We start from the raw sequence: 22,803 nt of genomic DNA on the forward strand, positions 1-22,803 counted from the left end.
GTGACAAAATCAGCAAAGACCGCCGTTGCCCGCTGGTTACACAGAAGCAGAGCGTGTCGGAAAATCCGCGTGATGCTGTGGCAGCATTTGACGATCAAATTGCTCGCCTTTTAGCGGAGGTTTGCAAGCTGCGACAACACCGTGAACTACTTGCGCGTCGCCGGCGTGCAATGGAATCTGACACCGCTACAACTTTAGCAGGATGCTTTGTTGGGAAAGTTGGTTGATTGTAATAGGAAACATTGGTTGCGCTTTCTAGACAGTCACATCTGCGCCTGTCCTGTCTTCTTAGATGTGATTTTCTAAAAAGCGCAACCAATGTTTCCTGTTACCGCTACAACTGTCGATATCGCTGCATCACGGTCTCTGTCACGCCCTGCTGTATCGTTCACCGATTCTACGAGGTCTTCGGCTCTGTTGACGAATAACTCTACAACATCGCTTTTGCGGTTCATGATCAGCCAGTTATCCAACCTGACATCTGTGAGTTTACAATGCCTGGACTCGTAATCAAAATGGCGGGTGCAGGTGTTTCTGGTGTGCTGCAATAGAACTGCAGAGGACTCTCCACGAAAGTGGGGTGCTTAAACGCCGTCTTCGTATGAACAAGCTGCAGGTGTGGGTCCTGTTACTACAGGAGACCAACGCCTTGCCTGCCATTCCGGACTTTAGCGGATACGTGTCTCCTTCGATGATTGACCATCGCGAGCACACAGCTTCCCCTCCAGGAAAGGCGGCAGTGTATGTTGATACGCGCTATCCCGAGGTCTGCATTTCTCTTGAAAACTGGTGTAACACATACCAGGAGGTAGTGTCAGTAGCTGTGTAGTTACTCAAGGCAACTGTTGTGGTAGTGTCATAATACGTAAGACCAGCCGGTGGCTCTCCTTCACGGATTAATCTGGGTTGGTTACTGAATGACTGTCGACAATACCCAGCATGTCCTATTTTAGTTGGTGGTGCTTTCAACGCCCCTCACCCAGATTGGGGGTAGCCCACATGTAGCGCCCGAGGTAGGCGTGTGCATGACGCCTTCGCGGATGCGTTGTTTGTATTACTAAACCATCCCGATTCACCAACGCGGGCAGTGCCTCAAGCTCGTCGTACAACATACGCACCGGATCTTACGTGGTGGTCGGGTCCCGGCATTCCCAATTGGCTCCTGGAGCCCGACTGGCGAGGTAGTAACCACCCTATCATCATCGGCCTTCATCCATCGCAGGCCCGCTGATTGCGCCGCAAGTGTGCTGTGGTCAAATGGGACACCTTTCGTTCGGTTCTCCAAAATACCTCTGAGGACTCGTCACCACTAGTTGTTGACCGCATACAAAGCGCGCTCAATGAAGCTACAACCATCAGCTTGGTAGACATCGATCGGCCGGCACAGGATATCGGCCTGCTCAACTTGTGGGCTGCTCGCAGACAAGTTGAGGTGGCAGCATCCCGAGACCCCAATTCTGCACAAGCATGTACAAGACTTAATTTCCTTACTGCTAAGGGCCGAATATATGAACGCGACCTCTCGCGGTGGCACTCGCATATGAGGTGTGAGCGGTTTTCATCCAAGACATCGAATGCTTCTCTCTGGCGGATGTTCCGTGCCATGGAACATGGCTGCCGCCATCCAGAAGCGGCGGCCACAGTCTGCTACGCTGCTGGCTTGTCGCCGGATGATTTCGCCAGAGAAGCATCATGGAAGTTTTTCGTCCAGTACGACGTGTTGCCTCAACCAACCAATGATGCTTCCTTGGCAGGCATTCCGGCACATATCAAGAAGTTACCATCCACAGCTGACTCCGAGGCAATTGCAAGCTCTTTCACCATGCCGGAGTTGTTTGCAGCGATAGATTGTACCAGTCGCAAGACAGCACCCGGTCCAGACTCTGTTACTTATGAGGCTGAACCTAAGTTATGCTGAGTTGTGCTGACAACCTGACTTATGTTGTGGTGCCTCAACTTCTCGACACCATTAACAGGTATGGCTAGATGGCGTTGTCCCTCCGGGCTGGAAATCGGCTATTGTGATTACGATTCCGAAACTAGGCAAGCCGCCGACTGATTTTGGAAACTACCGACCTAGTTTTCCTAACGTCAACGTTGTGCAAGCATGTAGAGAAAATGCTAGCCACATTACTCTCGTGGTGGCTACAGCACCACGGTTTATACCACCTTCCTCAAATTGGCTTCCTTCCATCCATACTTACTGAAGATGGGCTGGCTGTCTCGGCATCCTCAGTTTTACCGTCAACTCGTAGTCACACTGTCCGTACTGTCCTCGCTATGGACATCGATAAGGCGTATAATAACATCAGTCATGCTGCCATCTTGGATTCAATTGACATGCTGCATTGACCCCCTAAAGTACGGAATGTTGCCAAATCATTCCTTGAAGACCGCCACTTTGCAATTCGCCTCAGTGGTGACACCGTCGACTCATTTGTCCCCATTCGCGCCGTACCCCATGGATCCGTATTGTCATCCACATTATTCAATATCGCTTTCATCCCGCTTGCATGGCGCTTACACGATGTTCCCGACACGAAGTTCTTGTACGCTGATGACATCACGGTTTGGAGTACTCATCCTGACCTGCATACTCAAGCCACTGCCTTTCAATCAGCTTTAGATATCACGTCGACTTACGCTTCTTCTGTCGGCTTTAAGCTTTCCGTCAGCAAATCTGCTCACATGCCAGTCGCCAATCGCTGGGGCCGGCGTAAACCCTCTGATACACCCATTCCTCTTCATCTGTCCGGAACCCCACTACAACAATGTTTAACAATAAAAATTCTGGGTCTGACGGTCCACGAGTCGGGAACCGTAACTGCTTGGCTCTACGGAGCTGAAAAGCAGGAGGTTTAGACGTTGGGTCTGATTAGGCGTATTGCTCCTGAAATGGGCGGCGCCAGCTCATATTTTGTGCGACAATTTGTGAAGGCGATAGTGCAACCACGCCTTGTTTATCAAACCCAATTCCAGCATTTGACGAGGGCGCAATGAGATACCTTGAAGCTGTTAATCTCGAGGCAATGAGGGTCATAACATGCCTTACCGGCATCACCCCGATCGTGGCCTTCCAAGAAAATGCACAGCTGAACACACTCGATGAGCTGGTCAAGCAGCGACGGGATGCATGCAGCCTTAAGGCCAGCTTTTCCCACGCAGCGTATGCTCTCAGGGCTTACGCTTTCTCGAACTCCCTTCTACCCCCACCATCGCCAGTTCTCCCTCCCTGGAGATTTGTACAGCTGAGTGATAACAAGCCAACAGATATTCGTCGCCAGACAACTCAAGCGGCGGCGTCACTTCGTGACCGCAATGTAGCTCAAGAAGGCCACCTACCACTTGGCTCCATCGTGCTTTACGTTGATGCATGCATTCAGGAGAGTGAAACGACCACTGCACTTTATTGCCCTCGCGAACCTGCCCTTAATTAGACGTCCTAGTTTCCAATGCAATAGCCTCCTTCCTCCTTTTGTGCTGAGCTCCTTGCTGTTCGAGAAGCGTTGTGCTTGGTGGCCGCCTTTCCCATGGCCCCACGGCCCGCATCGCCATTCACACTGGGGGACTCCAGGTGACGCGACTTCTGCGAGGCGTAAGTCACAGCCCTGAAATGTGACAAGAGATTCATATTCTGGCGGCGCACATCCCGCAGCCAATATCTATCGATTGCATCTCACGCGACCATCTAATCTTCCAAAGCCATGCGGATTCGGCGACCCGTCTACCGACCTCTCCATCGTCACTGCCTCAGCTCTTTCACCTAGATGATGCCACCCTCGTTTTAACAAGAAAGGAGCACCTCGGGTGCCGCACACGTGTTCTCATATCTCCGTGTGCGGTAAACTTCCCCCGCGGTCTTTCCCGTGCAGAGGAGGTTGCGCTTCGGAGGATCCGGGTCGGGGTTGGCCTCACTCCGGCCATGACTCGGAATTGTCTGCACTTTCACCAGTTATATCATCGCTCTGGTTGTTCAGTCTGCGAGTCGCGAAATCCTGAAGCCGACATCGCCCACCTGCTCTGGGTTTGCCCCGCATTGAAACCGACGAGGCTGCGGCACCTCGCAGCAGCGGGACTTTCACCGCATAATCCGAGTGATTATACTGCGTGGACGCAGGGACCATACTATCGATCCCTCTTGGGCTTCATTAGATCCGCAAATCTTTTTTTTCATTCATTTAATCATTCTTATTCACGCCCATCCCGTACCTCTGTATGCTCTGAGGCAATTACCCTCGCAATAAAAAAGAGCACCCGCTTCGGTCACATCAATGGGGGTATCTCAGGAGGCACATATCGGCAACGCGCTTCCGAAGGTTCTGCAGCCCATTTAGTAAATATTACATGCCTAAAAACGTCTTTGATTTATCCGCGATAGATGTATGATGGCAATGGGTAACTCAACATAGAACGATTTCTAAACGGTTCTGACCTTGTAGTTCCGGAATCTGACGTGCGCAGGTGGCCGTGAACTCGGCTAGGCAAACTATACAGGTGGTCTGACAACCTGGGACAGCCCTTCAAACGGGGAGTGGTCACAATAATGGGGAAAGTGGTCGCTTCTCTCACCCGAAAGGTGAGGAGACAACCTAACGTATGCAATTCTCACAATTCGATTGTGTACTCTCTCGAGATGACAGCATGACCCCAGTGTTTTCCGTGCACGCCAAACAGGCTAAGCTAGGTGATTTCTTTATATCCTGACGCTCCTGGTATATTCTAATATGGCCATCTCTCGAAGGGAGTGATTTCGCTAATACAATAACATATGCAGTGCTCTCAAAGTATGCGCTACAGAAATTCGCGAAAATTTTCACGTGAAAACTCAAGCTAGTTGGTTATTCATCTGCAGACAGCAAGGGAACTTTGGACATAGATAAATTGAGGCCACAGCGCAACGTGTCGTTCTCGTATGTGTCTAGGCTGTATCTGTGTATTTGGCGCTATTCGTTCCTTAATGAAGGAATTTTCATTAGACATATGCTCCTGTGTACCGCTCATATTTCGCCGGAACGTAGGTAGATAGCGCTTGTCCGTGTCAGCACTTTCTACCTTGTTTTATCTACTTCGCATTTCAAGCCTACCAATACAGTCTACAAGACTCGTCTACTGGCGCAGTGCGGAAGCTAGTAAAGAAACATCCTCTGATGATTCTTGTGCGTGAGTTCCAGGGCATTCGCCATATCGGCCAATGTGCATTGTCAAGAATTTTCTTGCGCGTCACCGATCTCAGCGGCGTGCGGATGTTAGGAGAGATGGACTCGGGAGACGCACGTCAATACAGCCAACGTATTTTAGTTACCGCAAACTCAAAATGGAAAACTCAAAACTCAATTGGCTAGAAATAAAACTCCACTAAGGAATAGTAACACTTGCATAGTCTACATTTGTCCTTATCCTCGTCTACCTTCGTCCTTAGTGGTTCCTAGGTGAAAGTCGGGCAACCCTAACCGTCAGAAAGGAGTGTTCTTACAAACTTCTGTCGTCTCACGTATCTCCCACTCTGATGCCTGTCGGATTTCGCTCATCACCGATGCCATAGAAATTGTCGCCTTCATGTACGCCGCTCAACCTGTCCGTCTTTGATACCGGTGTCCCGAACTGCGTCGCTGACTAGGCACTCCGACCTGACTGGCTAGACCTAACACCGGGTTCTGCCGCTACTTCTTCGAGAGCCGACGAGACAACCCGGGGACTATTATCGTACGTGATGGTCTGCCTCTGAAGAGGAGTCCTTCCTGGAGTACCCGGCACTGTCGTCAGAGGCTCCAGAGGCTCCAGCGAGATCCAAGGAGCCTCGCTCGAACGTCGCCAAAGTCGACGGCCGTACCCTGGAATGCCACCGTCACGGACTTGACCGAACTTGCTTGGCTCCAACACTCCATGGCTGACGCTCGAACGTTCTTGGCCCTGAGCCACGTCGATAATGCCAGCTCAGCGCCGCTTCTCTCCCGATCACAGCTCGGGTGACGCACCTCGAGGGCTCGTGCCGTTTGGCTGATCCGCTCACATCGTCCTCTTCCTTTCTTTTTGCGCCGCATGCCTCTTACATATGACATGGGTCCCCTTTTCAGGAGTTTTTTCTCCAATAAAGTACCTTCTGCCGGTCTTTTTGACGGCGAAATTGACTCTCCCGCTGTTTCTTGGGCGCTTTTTCTTGCGTCATCGTGGCCCACAACACATCACCACGCTGTCACGCACGTTTCTCCACATGCACAGTTCACAACGTTCACGACTTCATTGTTCCTACCACTTGCCATTTCTTCACTTGTTCGTCGGCGTTATTTTTATTTACTTATTTAGAGATACTGCAGCCAAGAAGGGCTATTGCAGTGTGGGTGAATACAATATGTAGCAAATACAAATCACAATATCACAATACAAAAGAAACATATGTGAGAACATGGCTAAGTGCAGTACTCAAGAGCATCCCCAAATTCTTTATGTGGTAAACAACGAATGGAACCAGGGAGGTCATTCCAGAGTTCAATAGTCCTAGGGAAAAAACTCTATTTAAATGTGTTCGTGCGGGCAAAAAAGACCGATAAGTATTGCTGTTTCTCGTGATTAGGGGCTTTGCACGGGGCAGATATGTGCTAGGGGAAGTATAGTGTGGAGAGTGAAATAGAGAGTGCAGAAGTTTCAGAGAATTGTAGTTACGTCGGTGGGAAACAGGAGTTAAACCGAGCATATTCAGATGAGGTGACGGTGAAAACATTGTCATGGCGGCGGTATATGAAACGAACCACCATTTTCTGAACAGATGAACTTTTATGGATGTGCGAAATTTTGTAAGGGTTCCATATGGCAGCCGCATATTCAAGAATAGGTCTTACAAGTGTTTTGTATGCAATGAGTTTAGTTTCTTTCGGGGCAGTACAAAGGGTTCGGGTTAGGTAAACAAGCTCTTTTGGTGCTTTTTTGCAAGTTGCTAAAATATGTTCTGAGAAGGATACCCTTGAAGTGAAAAGGAGGCCTAAATACTTACATTCATATGCGCGCTGCAGAAAAGTGGATTTATAGGAGTAATTGAAATATGAGCAATCAGCATGCTTGTGAAAGGACAAGACGACACTTTTTTTAAAGTTAATGTTCATTTGTCGGGTTTTTCACCATTCACAAAAAACTTATAAAATATTAATTCACAGTGTTATGTTCGCTAGGTGCAGAAGTTACATTGTAGAAAACGCAGTCGGCAGCGTAAAGCGGAATTTTTACTGAAACAGGGTTTGTAATGTCATTAATATAAAGCAAAAAAAGTAAGGGCCCTAAAATACAACCTTGGGGTGCTCCAGAAGGTGTTCATGCGAGAGGAGGGTTGAATGAATTAAAAGAAACGCATTGTGAACGATCATAAAGAAAATTATGGATCCAGTCAACAAGAAGAGGGTTATTAAGGATAAGGCTTAGCTTATGTAACACTTTAGGCTGCGGTACAATAATGCGTTGGAGAAATCAATGAAGACCGCATCTACATGTTGACCTAAATAAAGAGGAAAAATGATGTCATGTGTAAATTCAGTTAATTGAGTCACTTAGGTAAAAGCACTACGAAATCCATACTGTGAGCTGCATAAAATGTTATTATACCCGAGAAAAGTGATAATGTGTTCATAAATAACCTGATCAAGCAGTTTGCAAGCATGAGAAGTTAAAGAAATGGGTCTTTAATTTAGGAAGGATTTTTTCTGCCGAGATTTGAACGATGGAATGACTCTAGCCCATTTCCATGAACAAGGAAATGTACAAGTAGATACTGATTCCCAAAATTATTGTGAGGTATTGATGCGTCCAAAGCGCATAACGATGAAGGAACACATTGCTGACGTTGTCTGATCTGCAGGATTTTTCGGTGTCAAGATTTAAAGTAACGTTGAGGACTCCTTGCTCAGATATTGCAACATTGTTGATTGCACAGGACACGTTAGTTGTCGTGGAGCAGCAAGGAATTTCGTCATTGTCCTGTGTAAATGCTGACTGAAAGTATTAATTGACTGCTTTAACTGCTTTAGCAATAGCTCCAGGATCATTTATTTCGGCATCATCTAATTGAAATGTCTGGGTGGTGTTTTTCATAAAAGAAACTAACTCCATAATTTTCGTGAGGTATTTTTCATTAAATTAGGTAGAGTGAACTGATAATAGAAGCTCTTAGCTGCATCGGTCTTTCGACGAAGTTCTTCCAACATAAATTAAAACTGGTCATTTGTTTCGCCATTCATGTGGCGCTTCCAAAGTGCTCTGGCTACTCGACGCTTCAAATGCAGTATTTCCCTTGTCATACAAGGAGGGTCAAGATTTTTCTTTTCTGTATTTAATGGCACATAGCGCTCTATGCAAGTATGAACAATGTTTTCAAAATGGGAAACTATAGTATTGATATCCCGGGTAGAGCATAACCGGGCGAATCTGTCGAATTAAATGCTTAATGTATCAAGTGTGGACGTATCATCTGCATGATTATAATAATAAAAACTGGTATATTCATCTATACATAGTCGCGCCTTCAAACTGAAAGAAACATAGTAGCAATAACAGCTTTGTGATCGGAAATACCGTCAGTTATCTCACACTCAAAGCCATTTGTAAAGAGCTGTGCATTTAGGAAAATCATATCTAGTATGGCGGACTCTCTAGTAGGATCAGATACAATGTGTTTTACTTCAAGGGATACTGAAAATTCAAGCAACTCTCTAGAAAGAAAGACATTATTACCAGTTAACGATAATGAAGCCCACGAGACGTTAGGTACATTGAAGTCCCCTATGCAGATAAAGTTTGAAAACCCAAAACCGCCCTCTTGGATGAACGCGTTCAGGTTCGTTATTTCATTTGAGGCATGCCTGAGAGGTCGGTAAAACGCACCAATATTACATTCGTTTTATTAATGTGCACCTTACACCAGATCGCCTGAATTTCACGTGGGGATTGTAGCACAGAAAACTGTAATTCTTAGCGCAAAAACGAAGCAACGCCGCCACCTCTGCCCGCTTTTTTGTCTACTTTTAAGACATTCCTGGGGGGTTATCTCGGAGTCATAGAGGTCGCTATGCAACCAGGTCTCAGTGACGCCGATAACATGCGGGGAATGTGATGCCACCAAAGAGGAAAAGCTCGAGTATTTGTTAGACAGGCTTCTGGCGTTAAGATTTATTATACAAAGTTTATTATGCATGTAATTCTTAAGTCAAGGATTCTTGCTCTGGGCGAGCGGTAAATGACGGTGAGGGGTAGCCTCACGAGCTTTTACAGGAAAGTTAAACAGTGTCCCACTTGTAGATCCGATTATCAATAAACGCATGGTCGTACCTGAGGTTTACCACTACCCATTGTTACGAAACGGCGCTGTAGCATCCCAAAGCTTTTTTACGGATGGAGCGTACGTTCCAAAAAGAATCTTCAGATATGCGTCACTGGGACCCTTTTAGTTTATATCCATTCTTCAGAGCACTAATCATTTCATGAAAATCCAGGAGCTTCACAATGACGGGGCGAGGTCTCCCACCTCTAGGTCTACCAAGCCTATGCAAATCGTTGAATTTCAGGAAAATCAAGCTTGAGTACGTCACTAAAAATTTCTAATGCGATTGCAGTGATTCATTAGCGTCATGCTCAGATTCTGTTAGACCATGAAGAACGAGATTTTTGCGACGCGAGCGATTTTTTAAATCATCATTTTGGGAATAAAGTGTGTTAATAGTGGATGACATTTTCTTAATCTCGCTCTATAGGTTATCGTAGTGTGCTGCGCTAAACGTGTGCGCCGGCTTCTCAAGACCAACTATGCGTTTTTCCATGCCCTCAAATCGAGCGTCGATAGATTTTCGCATGTCTCCTATATCCTTTGTTATCTTATTTTGCCCAGGAAGAAGCTGAGCGAACATTTCAGATACCATAGATCTAGAATCATCCGTTTGAGTGGCGAAGCGCTTTGTAGGGCGCGGGTTTGTTTCAATATCGCCACGCAGTAGGAGGCTGCTCATGCAGTAAACAAGACCAACACATACAAAAATATAAGTACAAAGACATTCGTGTGGGCAAGGCATCAGCAATAAAAAGCGGTTGTCAGATCGAATAGAATGAGTGTTATTAAGGTAACATACGTGCGCGAAGAAGAACCATCATGCACTTTACATGTGTACACTTATTCGTCGGCGTCATACTCTTGATATTTCATCACTCCAACGCCCTACTCTTAAAATCCGCGATAATACTGCTATAGCTCGCACCGCACTACTTCTGTCCGTCTGGGCAATCTGAAAACACTTCCTCGAACTTGTGAATCAAGCCTCTTAACTCCTCTACTTGTAATGCCGCTAGCGCTGGGTTCAATCTAACACTCTCTACCGCGATGGTCTTCTTATCGATATAAGTGTACACCTACCAGTGTTCCTTCTCTTTGGCAATCACCACGCAACTCTACTCCTCCCCCCGTTTTCCCCCTTTTCTATCTTCTTTCTTACCCGTCCCTTACCCACCGTCTTTTGGCATACATCACATGGTCTAGCTTACCGTCTCAATCATTCTGCCCCCCGATCCAACAGAACTCTTCTGTGGTCTTTCCTAACGTGTTCTTTATTCCGTGATAACCTGCCATTATACTATCGTGCCCTATCTTCAGTACTGTATCCCCGAGTTCCTTCGGGATGATCAACTGTGACATTTCTCTACCTGAGCCGAACACACATTTCCGGTATAATAAGTTGTTCTTTAGAAACTACACTACTGTCCTACTCTTTTTCGTTCGCCCCAGTTTCGTATCATTAGTTCACGCTTTCGTATTGACTCGCCCTTGTTCTGTAGTTGTTTTAGTTCTGCAGTGGTTATATTTAATCCCTTAATGGTTGTAACCTGCAATGCTGTCAGAGGTTTGGAATTATGCTGCTTGCTCGTGTTTGTGCTGCAGCCGCTACACCTTTCTCTCACATACCCTCTTTTCACGCTTCTGAGCATTCTTTCTCTTCCGCGTCCTTCCTTTCCTCCTCCAACTTGGGTATGGGTCGTCTGCCTTCCTGACACCAGATGCATTTCCCATATTCAAATCATAAAGAGGGTCATAAGCACCAGCAGGGAGGGACAGGTGGGCGCCGCCCGTGGCTGCGTCCGCTAGAGTGAGCGTGTGCCCCTTAAAAGGAAAGGGCACGGGGTGCTCTCTCCTCTCCTCTCTGCGCTGCGCGGGCCAGGCCTTCACTGACACGTACCAGAGGGGTGCCAATACACCCTCCTGGCACGTCCAGGTCATGACACCAGATGCACCAGATGCAACTAGGGAGAGCAGTCTGAAAACACTCCGTGTTTTCAGACTGCTCTCCCTAGTTGTGGCGGGCGGAACAGTCGTTGAAGCAGGGAGTATCCTTGTGGCTGGAGCACCTGGCTGTGTAACCCAGCGTCGGCGTCGGTTGCGGTGGCAGCTCGAAGGCGTGATTGTAGCAGACGGCTTGGCCATCCTGAGCGCTAGTGTGCTGTAACTCAAGTTATCGACGAAGACGACTTTCGAGACAGAATGACTGCGGGAAGACAGTCCCTGGATACCGGCCGCAGCAGCGCTAGCAAGAGTAGTAAGTGCTGACAGCAATCGTTTCCTAGAAAGGGCGAGAAGAGATGGGAGGCAGAAGATGGAGGGTGGCGAAGCTAGCTGGACATGGTGTTCGTCTTCTTTTGCACGCGCACACACTATAGCCATCCACAGCACGTGCCCTTCGGCTTGCAATGGATCCAGGCGCAGGGAACCCAATGTCCGAGACATCCAATGTCTCAAACCTCTCCCTCATGTGACGCTCGCGTGGTCGCACGCCCCCGCTTTCCGAACACATACGTAGCGAGTTTCAAAGACGAGACAGCAGAAGAATGAGGGCTTCAAGCGCGCCTCTACAACTACGCACAATGACGATGTGGGGTAAAAAGCGCGGCACTTTGAAAACAAGGCTACGTACACGAAGGAGACTGAACCTATTCTTCGAAGAAGAACAAATACAAGCACTAAACAAAAGGCAAACGAAAGCACATGGGTTTTTTGACGTCTAGTCAGGGCGGGCTGGAATCGTGGCGCGCCAGCCTCTATGGGGGTAATCCCTATAGACAAGAAAGCACAAGCTCGCAGACACAAAAAACAAAAGTAACGCGTTTCTTTTACCAGAAAGGTCTGGAAATGCGAGGGCGACTTCACAATGGCGGTCGTCGTCTGAGGAGGTACCGATTCGATGGCCGAAAGCGGTCGGAAACACCGGTCGTGCTCTTTTCCCCGGAACACCCATGATCGCTGGGCTTCGGCGCCGCCTCGTCTGGCCTGCAATGGTAGGCTTTCAAGCTGGCAATGTGAATGTGGCCCCTGGTTCTCTCCGCCTGAGGATCCGTCAGCTGATACACAAGTAGTAAAACTCGTTTCTCCAATCGGTACGGCCCCAGTCATTTAGGAACCAATGCTACGGAAAACCCTTTGCTGGCGTCACTACGAACGTACTTGCGTTTAAGCACCAAGTCACCGACGTGAAAACAGACATCGTGAAGACTCTTGTCATACTGAACCTTCTGCTGGGCTCGGGCGGCTCCCAAGCTATCCCTTGCTCTAGAGAAAGTGCGGGAAAGCCGGGAGCGAACCTGCGTTGCGTGCGAGGAAAGACTCCTGGCACATTCTCAACCCCTGCTTGACCCTGCGTAACAATGGTTAGCGGATTCGCCAATTCACGGCCAAAAGTGAGGAAAGTGGGGAAAAATTTGTGGAGCGGTTTCTCGCCCTCCACATGGCAAACGCGAGTACGTTCACGTGGTCTGCCCAATCCTTCTGGCTCGTTGCAGTATACGACAGTGCAGCATGTCCACTCCCAACGACTTGGCCTTTCGACGCTACACAGAATGGAAATACCCCGTGCCTCGGCGCCGTTTGGGTGATAGAAGCGACTACTTCCACCATTATTGTGTCCCCTCCCGACTTTAAGTACTGTGCAAGGTCATCGGAACACTGTATAGTTTGCCTAGCCGAGTTAACGCTGCCTGCAAACGTCAGATTCCGGAACAACAAGGCCAGAAATTTTGGGAAATCGTTTTATATTGAATCACCCAATCTCTGAGCCCGAACAAGCCGCCAATAGAAACTGACCCTGTCCCAACTCTGTCTATGAGGCTAGCTTAGGAGGATTTTTGAGGAACTGTCAGCAATTCTTTGGGATATCATCGGCCTTAGCGAGATTAGGAGCACTGGTGTGACTTATACAGAGGTCACCCAGATAAGAAGCAATAGGGGGAAGATTTTTAATCCATCAGGACATAGCAGGCAACATTGATGAATTTTACAGCATTAATGAGAGGGTAGCAGTAGTCGTAATCAAACTTAACAAAAGGTATAGATTGAAGGTGGTACAAGCCTACGCTACAACATCCACTCACGATGATGATGAAGCAGATCAGTTTTATGAAGATGTTGAATTAGTGATGAGAAAAGTACAAACTCAGTATACTTTAGTAATGGGTGACTTCAGTGCAAGTGTGGGGGAGAAGCAGGCTGGGGAACAAGCAATTGGAAACTACGGCGTCCATTCTAGGAACGCTAGAGGAGAGATGCTTGAAGAATTCAGATATATGAGTAAGCTTCAAATAATGAACACCTTTTTCAGGAATTGTAGCAACAGAAAGTGGACCTGAATAAGCCCTAATCGCGTAACAAGAAACAAAATTGATTTCGTACTTTCTGCCGACCGCACCATAGTGCAGGATGTAAAAGTGATAGGTAGGGTAAAGCGCAGTGATCATTGATTAGTGAGGGCTAGGATTAACTTCAATTTGAAAAGAGAAATACCAAAATTGGTCAATAAGAAGCAGGTCAGCCTAGAGGCAGTAAGGATAAAAGCATTGCAATGGAGGCTGGTATTTGCGAACAAATATGCTGCCTTAGAACAGAGAGATGATGATGACAGAGAGGTAACGAATGAAACCGTAACTAGGCTGGCTTCAGAGGCAGCAATCGAAGTGGAAGGCAAGGCACCAGGCAACCAGTAGGGAAGCTCTCCCATGTAACAAAGCACTTCATAAGGAAACGGCAAAGAATGAAATCGTTGAACTCATTATATAACAAAGAATTCGGGGAATTGCCAAACTTATCATCAAACGAAAATAAGTGATATTTGAAACTATAACCTGAGAAAGACTGAAGAAGCCATACAAAATGCACGCGGCTTGAAATGATTGAGAAGGAAATAGCATAGGACAAAGCAAGATGTATGCACTCAAAGACAAGCAGGTTAATATCATCAGCAATATCTAAGGTATAGTAAATGCAGCAGAAGAGTTCTATACTGACCTGTACGGTACCCTGAGGAGTCAGAATACCTCCATTAGAAGCAGAAATGAACAGGATACAGAGACTCCTCGTATAACTAGCGATGAGGTGAGAAAGGCCTTACAAGTCATGAAAGAAGGAAGAGTGGCAGGAGAGGATGGAATAACGGTCAATTTAAGGAAATATGGACGAGGCATAATGCTTCAAAAACTGCCAGCTTCTTACATGAGGTGTCTATCGACTGCAAGGGTCCCAGAAAACTGGAAGAATGCAAGCATTATACTAATCCACCAAAAAGGAGACGTTAAAGAATTGAAAAATTATTGTCAAGTAGCTTACTCCCAGTATTATGTAAAATATTTACCGAAATTATCTTCAATAGAATAAGGGAAACACTGACTTGAACCAACCGAGAGAACAGGCTGGCTTGAGGAAGGGACACTCTACAATGGATCCCATCCATGGCGTTAATCAGGCTATCGAGAAATCCGCAGAGTAGAATAAGCCGCTCTATACGACTTTCATAAGTTACGAAAAGGCATTTGATTCAGTAGAGATACCAGCAGTCAAAGAGGCAATACGTCATCAAGGAGTACAGTACATATACGGAAATACCTTGGTAAATATCTACAGAGGGTCTACAGCTACCTTAAATCAACACAAAGAAATCAGGAAGATACCTATAGAGAAAGGGGCGAGAAAGGGAGACAATATCTCCAATGCTATTCACTGCATGCTTCAAAGAAGTATTCTACCTACTAAATTTATTTATTTATTTATTTATTTATTTACCCACAGCGCCACAGTGGCATTACAGTGGGGGGTTGTACAAACGAAAAAAAAAATATTACAATGGCAGTCACAATGACAATGCAAACACTTCAGTGTCAGTAATATTAACAAGAAACGTGGAACAAGAAACGTGAACAAGACGTGGAATATGTCAGCAGCCTTCGGTTTGTGGATGGCATTGTTGTATTCAGTCATACTGCAGACGAGTTGCCACAAATGATTGAGGAACTTAACAGAGTGTAAGAGTGGGTTTGAAGACTAATATGCACAAGACAAAGATAATAATGGATAGCCAGGCAAGAGAACAAGATTTGAGGAACGCCAGTAAGCCTCTAGAGTGTGTGAAGGAGTACGTTTATCAAGGTCAATTAGTCACTGGGAACCTTGATCATGAGAAGGAAAGTCATAGCAGAATAAAAATGGGTTGGATCGCGTACGGCAGACATTGTCAGCCCCTGACTGCAAGCTCACCATTATCATTGAAAAGGAAGGTGTACAATCCCTGAATTTTACCGGTGCTGACATGTGTGGCAGATACTTGTAGACTGACAAATAATAAGACCAAGTCAAGGACCGCGCAAGGAGTGAGAGAACGAAGAATTCTAGGCACAACGTAGAGCGACAGAAAGAGAGCTGTTTGGATCCAAGAGCAAACGGATATAGCTGATATTCTAAAGGACATACTAGAGAAAAAATAGAGCTGGGCAGGTCATGTAATGCGCAGGTTTCATAACCGTTGGACCATTAGGGTTACAGAATAGGTACAAAGAGAAAGAAAACGTAGTCGAGGACGGCAGAAGACTAGGTGGAGCGATAAAATTAGGAAATTCGCGGGTGCTAGTTGGAATCGGTTGGCGCAGGACAGGGGTAATTTGAGATCGCAGGGAGAGGCTTTCGTCCTGCAGTGGACATAAGAGATGATGATATTGATTATGATAATGATGATGATGACTACATTGACTCTCGGTCGACTCTTATATTTGCCCTCGTGCTTTGTCTGTTTATGACAATAAAATGTCGTACGAATTTCTTTACCAGAGTTGCCATATGTTGCATATGGTTGCCATATGTTGCATATTATTAAAATTGTTGCTGATTGTTTGTACAAAAGTAGCTGTGGGCCTTTGTTATGCTGCCTCTACGAAGAGTAGCTTTTACCTACCGATTCCTTCATCACTGTGATGATGAAATAGCAATTATAGAATTTGAAATATTGTCCTTGTGTTGCTCCTGACCACAAAAGGATGCCGCGATTTCACATGGTATAGTTCTTTAGGCAGCTGAGCAGTGTTAAGCACTTTTTGTGCGCTTGTCAGTGTTTATTCTGCTCAAGCTGTCTATGCCCCTCCATTGCAGGTAAATGAGTAGTGGAGGCAGTGGTTTGTTCTGGACAGCGGTCGCGTAGAGCATGCAGCGATATCAAAACTGTGTTTTTCTTTCCTCTAAGATATTCACTCTTTGTCTCGTGACTTTCTTATGTTTGTTCCCAACCAAGAGAGCATTTACCAAACCCTTAAAGTCACCCTATGGCTGTATGCTGATCTCGAAGCAGACATGCTTTTCTCAAGCATGCGCTTTCAAGCGCGAGAAGTCCGGTTATTTCTCGCTGTTATTGCTCAGTAAACCAGAAATGTTAATTAAAAATCTATTGATAAAGCGTACGTACATGTCAACAGCAACATAATGCGGCAAAAATAAATATGGTGGAAGTCAGTAAAAAAAAGAAAAGAGAAATTTATTTCTCACCCTTGGTCCGGGAAAGGTCAGGACTGGATACTCGGGATATGGTAATGGCTCAGGGGATGCCGCTCCGTGCGTAGGTTCCTGTTCAAAGAGAAGGAGGAACGGAAATCGGCCATTGCTACACATACGCCGTGGTGCTAGAACGACAATCTCATGGCAGTATTTGTTACTGATCTTTATTTAAGTGTTATGGTGGCTTGGCACACAAGCTACGGTGGTCTTTTTCGTTATAAAGTTGTTTCATGACTAACATTTCTTCCCATTCTTTCATATTGATGCCTGAATGAGGACAATAAAACTGATAGAAACGGTGATATGTGTCGAGTGATGGTAACTTACAGGATACTCAGGTTGCTCCGGGACTGGCACTGTGACTTCCCGCCCACTTCCTGAAAAATTGGAGCGGCAGACGTTAAATTAGGGAGTTGAGGAATTCCCTAAGTTATCTATGTTGCAACAGGAAACAAATGCAAAGTATCGCATCGCAACTTCTCGCGTCCTCTGCATCGGCCCCAACTGCAAAGGTGCGCATTTGAGTTCGTTGTTTGATGACTTCAGAAGTAGCTATCCGCTGCCCAAATGCAGAAAATTTGCGATGCATGCGTGACCCGTCCAACTCAATCATTCAAAAAAGAGTATGTGTATGTGTATGAGTATGAGTACACTACATATTTGCCTCTTGAAAAAACTTTGCATTTGGTTGTTGGTCCTCGCGTCTTGTCTATTCGCCTCAGGCACTGCTGCTTTGCTTCTGAAGAATGGTGTATTCTATGACGACCGGAGGCGAAAAGCTTATGCTCCGGACCACCACATGATCCACACCCCGGATCATTTCTTGTTATGCCAGCGCCGCACGTGGGCATATGGATGTCATGTGGCGGCGGCGTCACGTTGCATTCACGCATTACAGCGCTGTGTGGTTTTTGTTCTTCGTATCACGTACACATTAAAAAATTTTATAATATCAGGTTTTGCGTGCCGAAACAACGCTCTGATTAAGGCATGCCGTAGTGGCAGGCTCGGTAAATCTGGACCACTCGGCGTTCTTTAACGTGCACCTAAATCTAAGTACACGGGTGTTTTCGCATTTCTCGCCACCGAAATGCGGCCGCAGTAGCCGGGATTCCACCCGCGACCTTTTCAAGTATTTACTGTGTTTGTGCGCAGCATTTTCTTGTGATTGCTGGTTTCATAATAAAGAACGTGCCAACGTAAATCAATCATATCCAGCTGCAACAGAGAACATCAGTCCCCTTGTCTTATTAACCAGCTTGCACAGCACAACAACAATGCATCTTAGTCGCCGTGATGGCGTAATGGCTCTGGCGTTGTGCTGCTAAGCCCGACGGCTGGGATCGAACCCAGGCCACCGCAGCGAAGGCATTGTGACTAGGGTAAACACGACCGCTTACTGTGCATTGGGCGCGCGTTAGCGAACACCAGGTGGTCAATATGACTCCACCGCCCCATCCTTTACTACAATGTTCCTCCTAATAATATCATGGTTGTGTCACTAAAGCCTGAGAATGTATAATTTAATTTTAGCAGTGCACGCTAGGGTATCATACGGTATCTATGTCTACTGCAGTACGAAGGCATCTCCCTGCGATCTCCGATTACCCCAGTCCTGCGCCAACCGATTCCAAATAGCGCCGGCGAATTTCCTAAATTCATGGCTCCACCTAGTCTTCTGCCATCCTCGACTGCGTTTCCTTTCTCTTGGTATCCATTCTGTAACACTAATGGTCCAACGGTTATCTAACCGGCGCATTACATGACCTGCCCAGCTCCATTTTTTTCTCTTGATGTTAATTATAATATTGTCAGGTGGTCGTGACGTCAAAGAACACAGTAGCAGTACTGTGAAAAGCAAAACTAGCTTTTATTGGGTGAACCTGTGCCCACAAAACAGGCTACACTTATAGCACAACGGTAGCGGCGAACACGCTCGGCGATCGTCGAAAATCTGATCAGCGGGTCAAGTGCGTCGGCTTTTATAGAGCAGTTATCGAATGTTCCAGACTAATCTTTCGGACCCGCGTGCCTTCCACAAAGTTCTACACCATTCGCGTCAGGTGATGAAATCAGATAACACAACGTTCGGCCACAACAGACAGCGGATAGAAGCATCGATAACGTTCCAGAAACTTCGGATACATACAGGCGCGTCCCACGCTGTGCGATTACATTTGTTAGGCTGCGAAACGTGGTTGCCCGATAAAGATAAGTATACGTGTCAATACCCCCCTCACAGGGAGACGTGGATTAATGTCGTAGTCTGGTTCGGGAACCATGGTCGTCGGGGTAGATGCGGCGGAACAGTGGCGTAGCAACAGGGGGGGCCGGGGGGCCGTGGGCCCCGGGTGCACGGGGCCAGTAGGGGGGGGGGGGTGTAATATACGTCTCAAGACACCTGAAACTTGTCGATATCCTCGCCTTCCTCGACTACACCCGGCGGGGGGGGGGGGGGGGGCGACAGAAGAGCTAAGGGCCCCGGGTGCCAGACGACCTAGCTACGCCACTGCGGCGGAATCCGAGAGGACAAACGCATTGCTGTTTTCCAGATTTTCCTCGATGTATGCGATCGTCGTGCCCTTGTTGATGTGCTTGAACTCCTGGCTGAAGTTTGTTAGCAACACTTTCGTGTTTCCTCCGTGCAGTCGAGCGATCCCTCTTGCGACGCAAATTTCACGGTCTAGCAGTAGACGTTGGTCGCCTTCGATGACGCCTTCTACGTCAGCGGGTGTTTCGGTGCCGACCGAAATAACAATGCTGGAGCCAGGCGGGATGCTCACTTGATCTTCGAGCACAGTCAAGGCGTGGTGACTACGAGGGTTCTCCGACGGTATCGCATGGTCTTCCGACAGAGTTATTCACTGCGACTTCAGGTCGATGACTGCGCCGTGTTGGTGGAGGAAGTCCATGCCGAGAATGACGTCTCGTGAACACTGTTGGAGGATAACGAAGGTGACAGGGAAAGTCCGGTCATGAATGGTAATTCTTGCCGTGCACATTCCAGTCGGCGTTATGAGGTGTCCTCCCGCGGTGCGAATTTGAGGGCCTTCCCACGTAGTCTTAACTTTCTTCAACTGAGCGTCGATGGGTCCACTCATGACGGAGTAATCGGCTCCTGCGTCCAGTAAAGCGGTGACTGCGTGGCCATGGAGAAGCACATTGAGGTCGGTGGTTCTTTGTCTGGCATTGCAATTAGGACTTGGCGTCGGATCACGGCTGCGTCGTGTTGAACTGAAGCTAGAACGTTGCGTCGTCAAGTTGCCTTTCGTCGCCATACTCTTTGCTTCCACATTTCGTCGGAACGGCGGCGTGTCGTTGTGTCGTCGAAGTAGTTTATTCGGCTTCTTCGTCGGCGGCGGAGGATCTTCGTCAGTTCGACGAACAGCAACCGCACCTCCATCGGTTACTGCTTTTAGTTTTCAGGATATGGGCTGACGGACTGGCGCTGGGCTGGGCCAGTGTATGGTCGGCGCTGCGGCGACAGGTAGCGGCCTGGCGACGGCGAACGGGAAGGTCGTCGAGGGCTCCATTGAGTGACGGCGAGGTGGTCGGCGATATCGCGATGTCGTTCTCCAATCTGTGGCCGCGGCGCGTTAACGGCGAAACCTCGCAGTCCCATCTCCCGGTATGGGCATCGGCGGTACACTTTGCCGGCTTCTCCGCAGTAGCCCCGTTTACATGAATGCGACAGTAGCGCATCGCATTTCCAAGCGCATTTGGGAAAGGTGATGCGACGCCGTTTACATGTAGTGCCTTAACTCTCGCAAAAACGTAGCGCCACATGGTGCCGTATAAGTGAAGTTCAACCGACTTCCGGTGCAACTGGTTTCCGGTTGTGGGCCGAGTGCACGTTGGTGGTTGAGTGCCGAGAAATAGACAGTTTTAGTTTGGCGTACGCAACTTATAGCGTACGCTATACGCTATAGTGTAGCGGACGCGAAGCAGCGCACGTTTTTTGCAGCTTTAGCTGGCCAGCGAGATCTTCTGATCTCGGAGGCCATTAGTCGTCGTTGCGGCTATTTTCCGACTATAGCGATAGGTAGCGCTGACATCTCGGATGTTTCTTTCATTAGGTTTTGCCTCGTTCGAAACGAGAAGCGATCTCGAAAATACCACAAGGTTATCCATAATACCCTGTCGTCGAAGCGGCCTGAGACTAAGCGAAAGCCGTTTACACATTCATTTGCTGCGAACGAAGTGCATTTTACAAAAGCAACGCCAAATTCAATTCGAAGCGGGCAGCCGGGACCGCCGCCATGTTGGTTGGTAATTCCTTCCCATCATTCCTTATGCGACGATCCTTCGTTTACATGCCCCGCGAGAGTCGACTCGCGCCCGTAAATCTACCCTCGCCTGGCGCATTAATGCGATGCGCCTTCCTAGCGCATTACTGCTGTTTACATGAATGTGATGCGCTAGAAATGCGATGCGATGCGACACTGTCGCATTCATGTAAACGCGGCTAGTGGTAGCAGAGCGGGCGGTGGTCGGGGGCGCGCCAAACGTAAGTCTTCCTTGGAATGCCGCGTGGCTTGACGGGTTGGCGTGCTGGCGGCGGGGGTGGTGGTGGACGACGGAACTGCGTCGTCACTGGGCCCAGCCGTGGGCGCGGAGGGGGAACGTGACGGTGGGCTACAGCGGCGTATGTCATCGCTTGCGGCTGAGGTTGCGGCGATTCAGGGGCTACTCCAAGTTGTTGTTGGAGCTCATCACGCACGGCGTCGGCAATCGAAGTCACTTGAGGCTGTGATGACGGGAACAGCTTCCGTAGCTCCTCCCGCACGACCGCTCGGATAGTCTCGCGCAGGTCGTCGGTGGCCAGTGACTGAATTCCTGCGTAGTTTGTAGAGCTCGTGCGGCGGTTGAATTGCCGGTTCCGCATTTCGAGTGTCTTCTCGATGCTGGTGGCCTCGCGAAGAAATTCTTCTACGGTCGTCGGCGGGTTTCGTATCATTGCGCCGAAAAGTTCTTCCTTCACACCACGCATAAGTAGCCGGACTTTCTTCTCCTCGGGCATATTCGGTTCGGCGTGGCGGAAGAGACGGTTCATTTCTTCCGTAAAGATGGCAACGTTCTCGTTAGGTAGCTGTACTAGGGCGTCCAGCATAGCTACGGCCCTTTCCTTGCGCACGACGCTTGTAAAGGTGCGCATGAAGCCGGTACGGAACAGGTCCCATGTTGTCAATGTCGACTCCCTGTTCTCGAACCACGTTCTGGCGGCGTCTTCGAGGGCGAAGTATACATGCCGCAACTTTTCGTCGGAGTCCCAGTTGTTGAAAGTCGCGATTCGCTCGTACGTCTCTAGCCAGGATTCCGGGTCTTCAGTTGCTGCTCCATGGAAGGTTGGTGGGTCGCGAGGTTGGTGTAGGATAACGGGGGACACTGGGGCAGCCATTTGGGTTATCTTGACCACTATCTTCTTTGTCGTTTCAGGCAGAAGTCCGTGCTCTGGGGGCAGTCTTTGCAGTCTGCGGCTAGCACGCTGGCCTTGGGTGATGTCGGTTTTGTCCTCGGGCTTCGGGCTTGGATCGCGGCTTCGCGGGGGCGTTCGGTACATGAACGCACAAGCACCTCCACCAGATGTCACGTGGTCGTGACGTCAAAGAACACAGTAGCAGTACTGTGAAAAGCAAAACTAGCTTTTATTGGGCGAACCTGTGCCCACAAAACAGGCTACACTTATAGCACAACGATAGCGGCGAACACGCTCGGCGATCGTCGAAAATCTGATCAGCGGGTCAAGCGCGTCGGCTTTTATAGAGCAGTCATCGAATGTACCACACTAATCGTTCGGACCCGCGTGCCTTCCACAAAGTTCTACACGCTAAGAAAAAAGAGAGTAAAAAGTGAGTCAGAGCAACTTGACTCTCTTTTTTCTTACGAAGACCCATTTTCGCGCGGGTACAGTCACAAAACAAGAGTCAACATTTGTGTGTGGGTCGTTTGACTCTTAATAGAACGCGAAGAGTCGTCGTGCAAGA

At 48.0% G+C, this 22,803-nt stretch overlaps 1 protein-coding gene across 1 annotated transcript in view; it reads right to left on the minus strand.

The window, feature by feature from the left end:
• LOC139059024 (collagen alpha-1(II) chain-like) overlaps positions 1-22,803 on the minus strand; it is a 1,291,347-nt gene that overhangs the window by 1,062,926 nt on the left and 205,618 nt on the right. Inside the window, exons 3-4 of the mRNA XM_070536814.1 lie at positions 17,147-17,196; positions 16,811-16,888 (exon numbers count right to left, since the gene is read on the minus strand). Coding sequence (XP_070392915.1) covers positions 16,811-16,888; positions 17,147-17,196 — 128 coding nt within the window. The remainder of the gene's footprint in view (positions 1-16,810; positions 16,889-17,146; positions 17,197-22,803) is intronic.

This window comes from Dermacentor albipictus, chromosome 4, assembly GCF_038994185.2.
Source record: "Dermacentor albipictus isolate Rhodes 1998 colony chromosome 4, USDA_Dalb.pri_finalv2, whole genome shotgun sequence".
Classification (NCBI taxonomy): Eukaryota; Metazoa; Arthropoda; class Arachnida; order Ixodida; family Ixodidae; genus Dermacentor; species Dermacentor albipictus.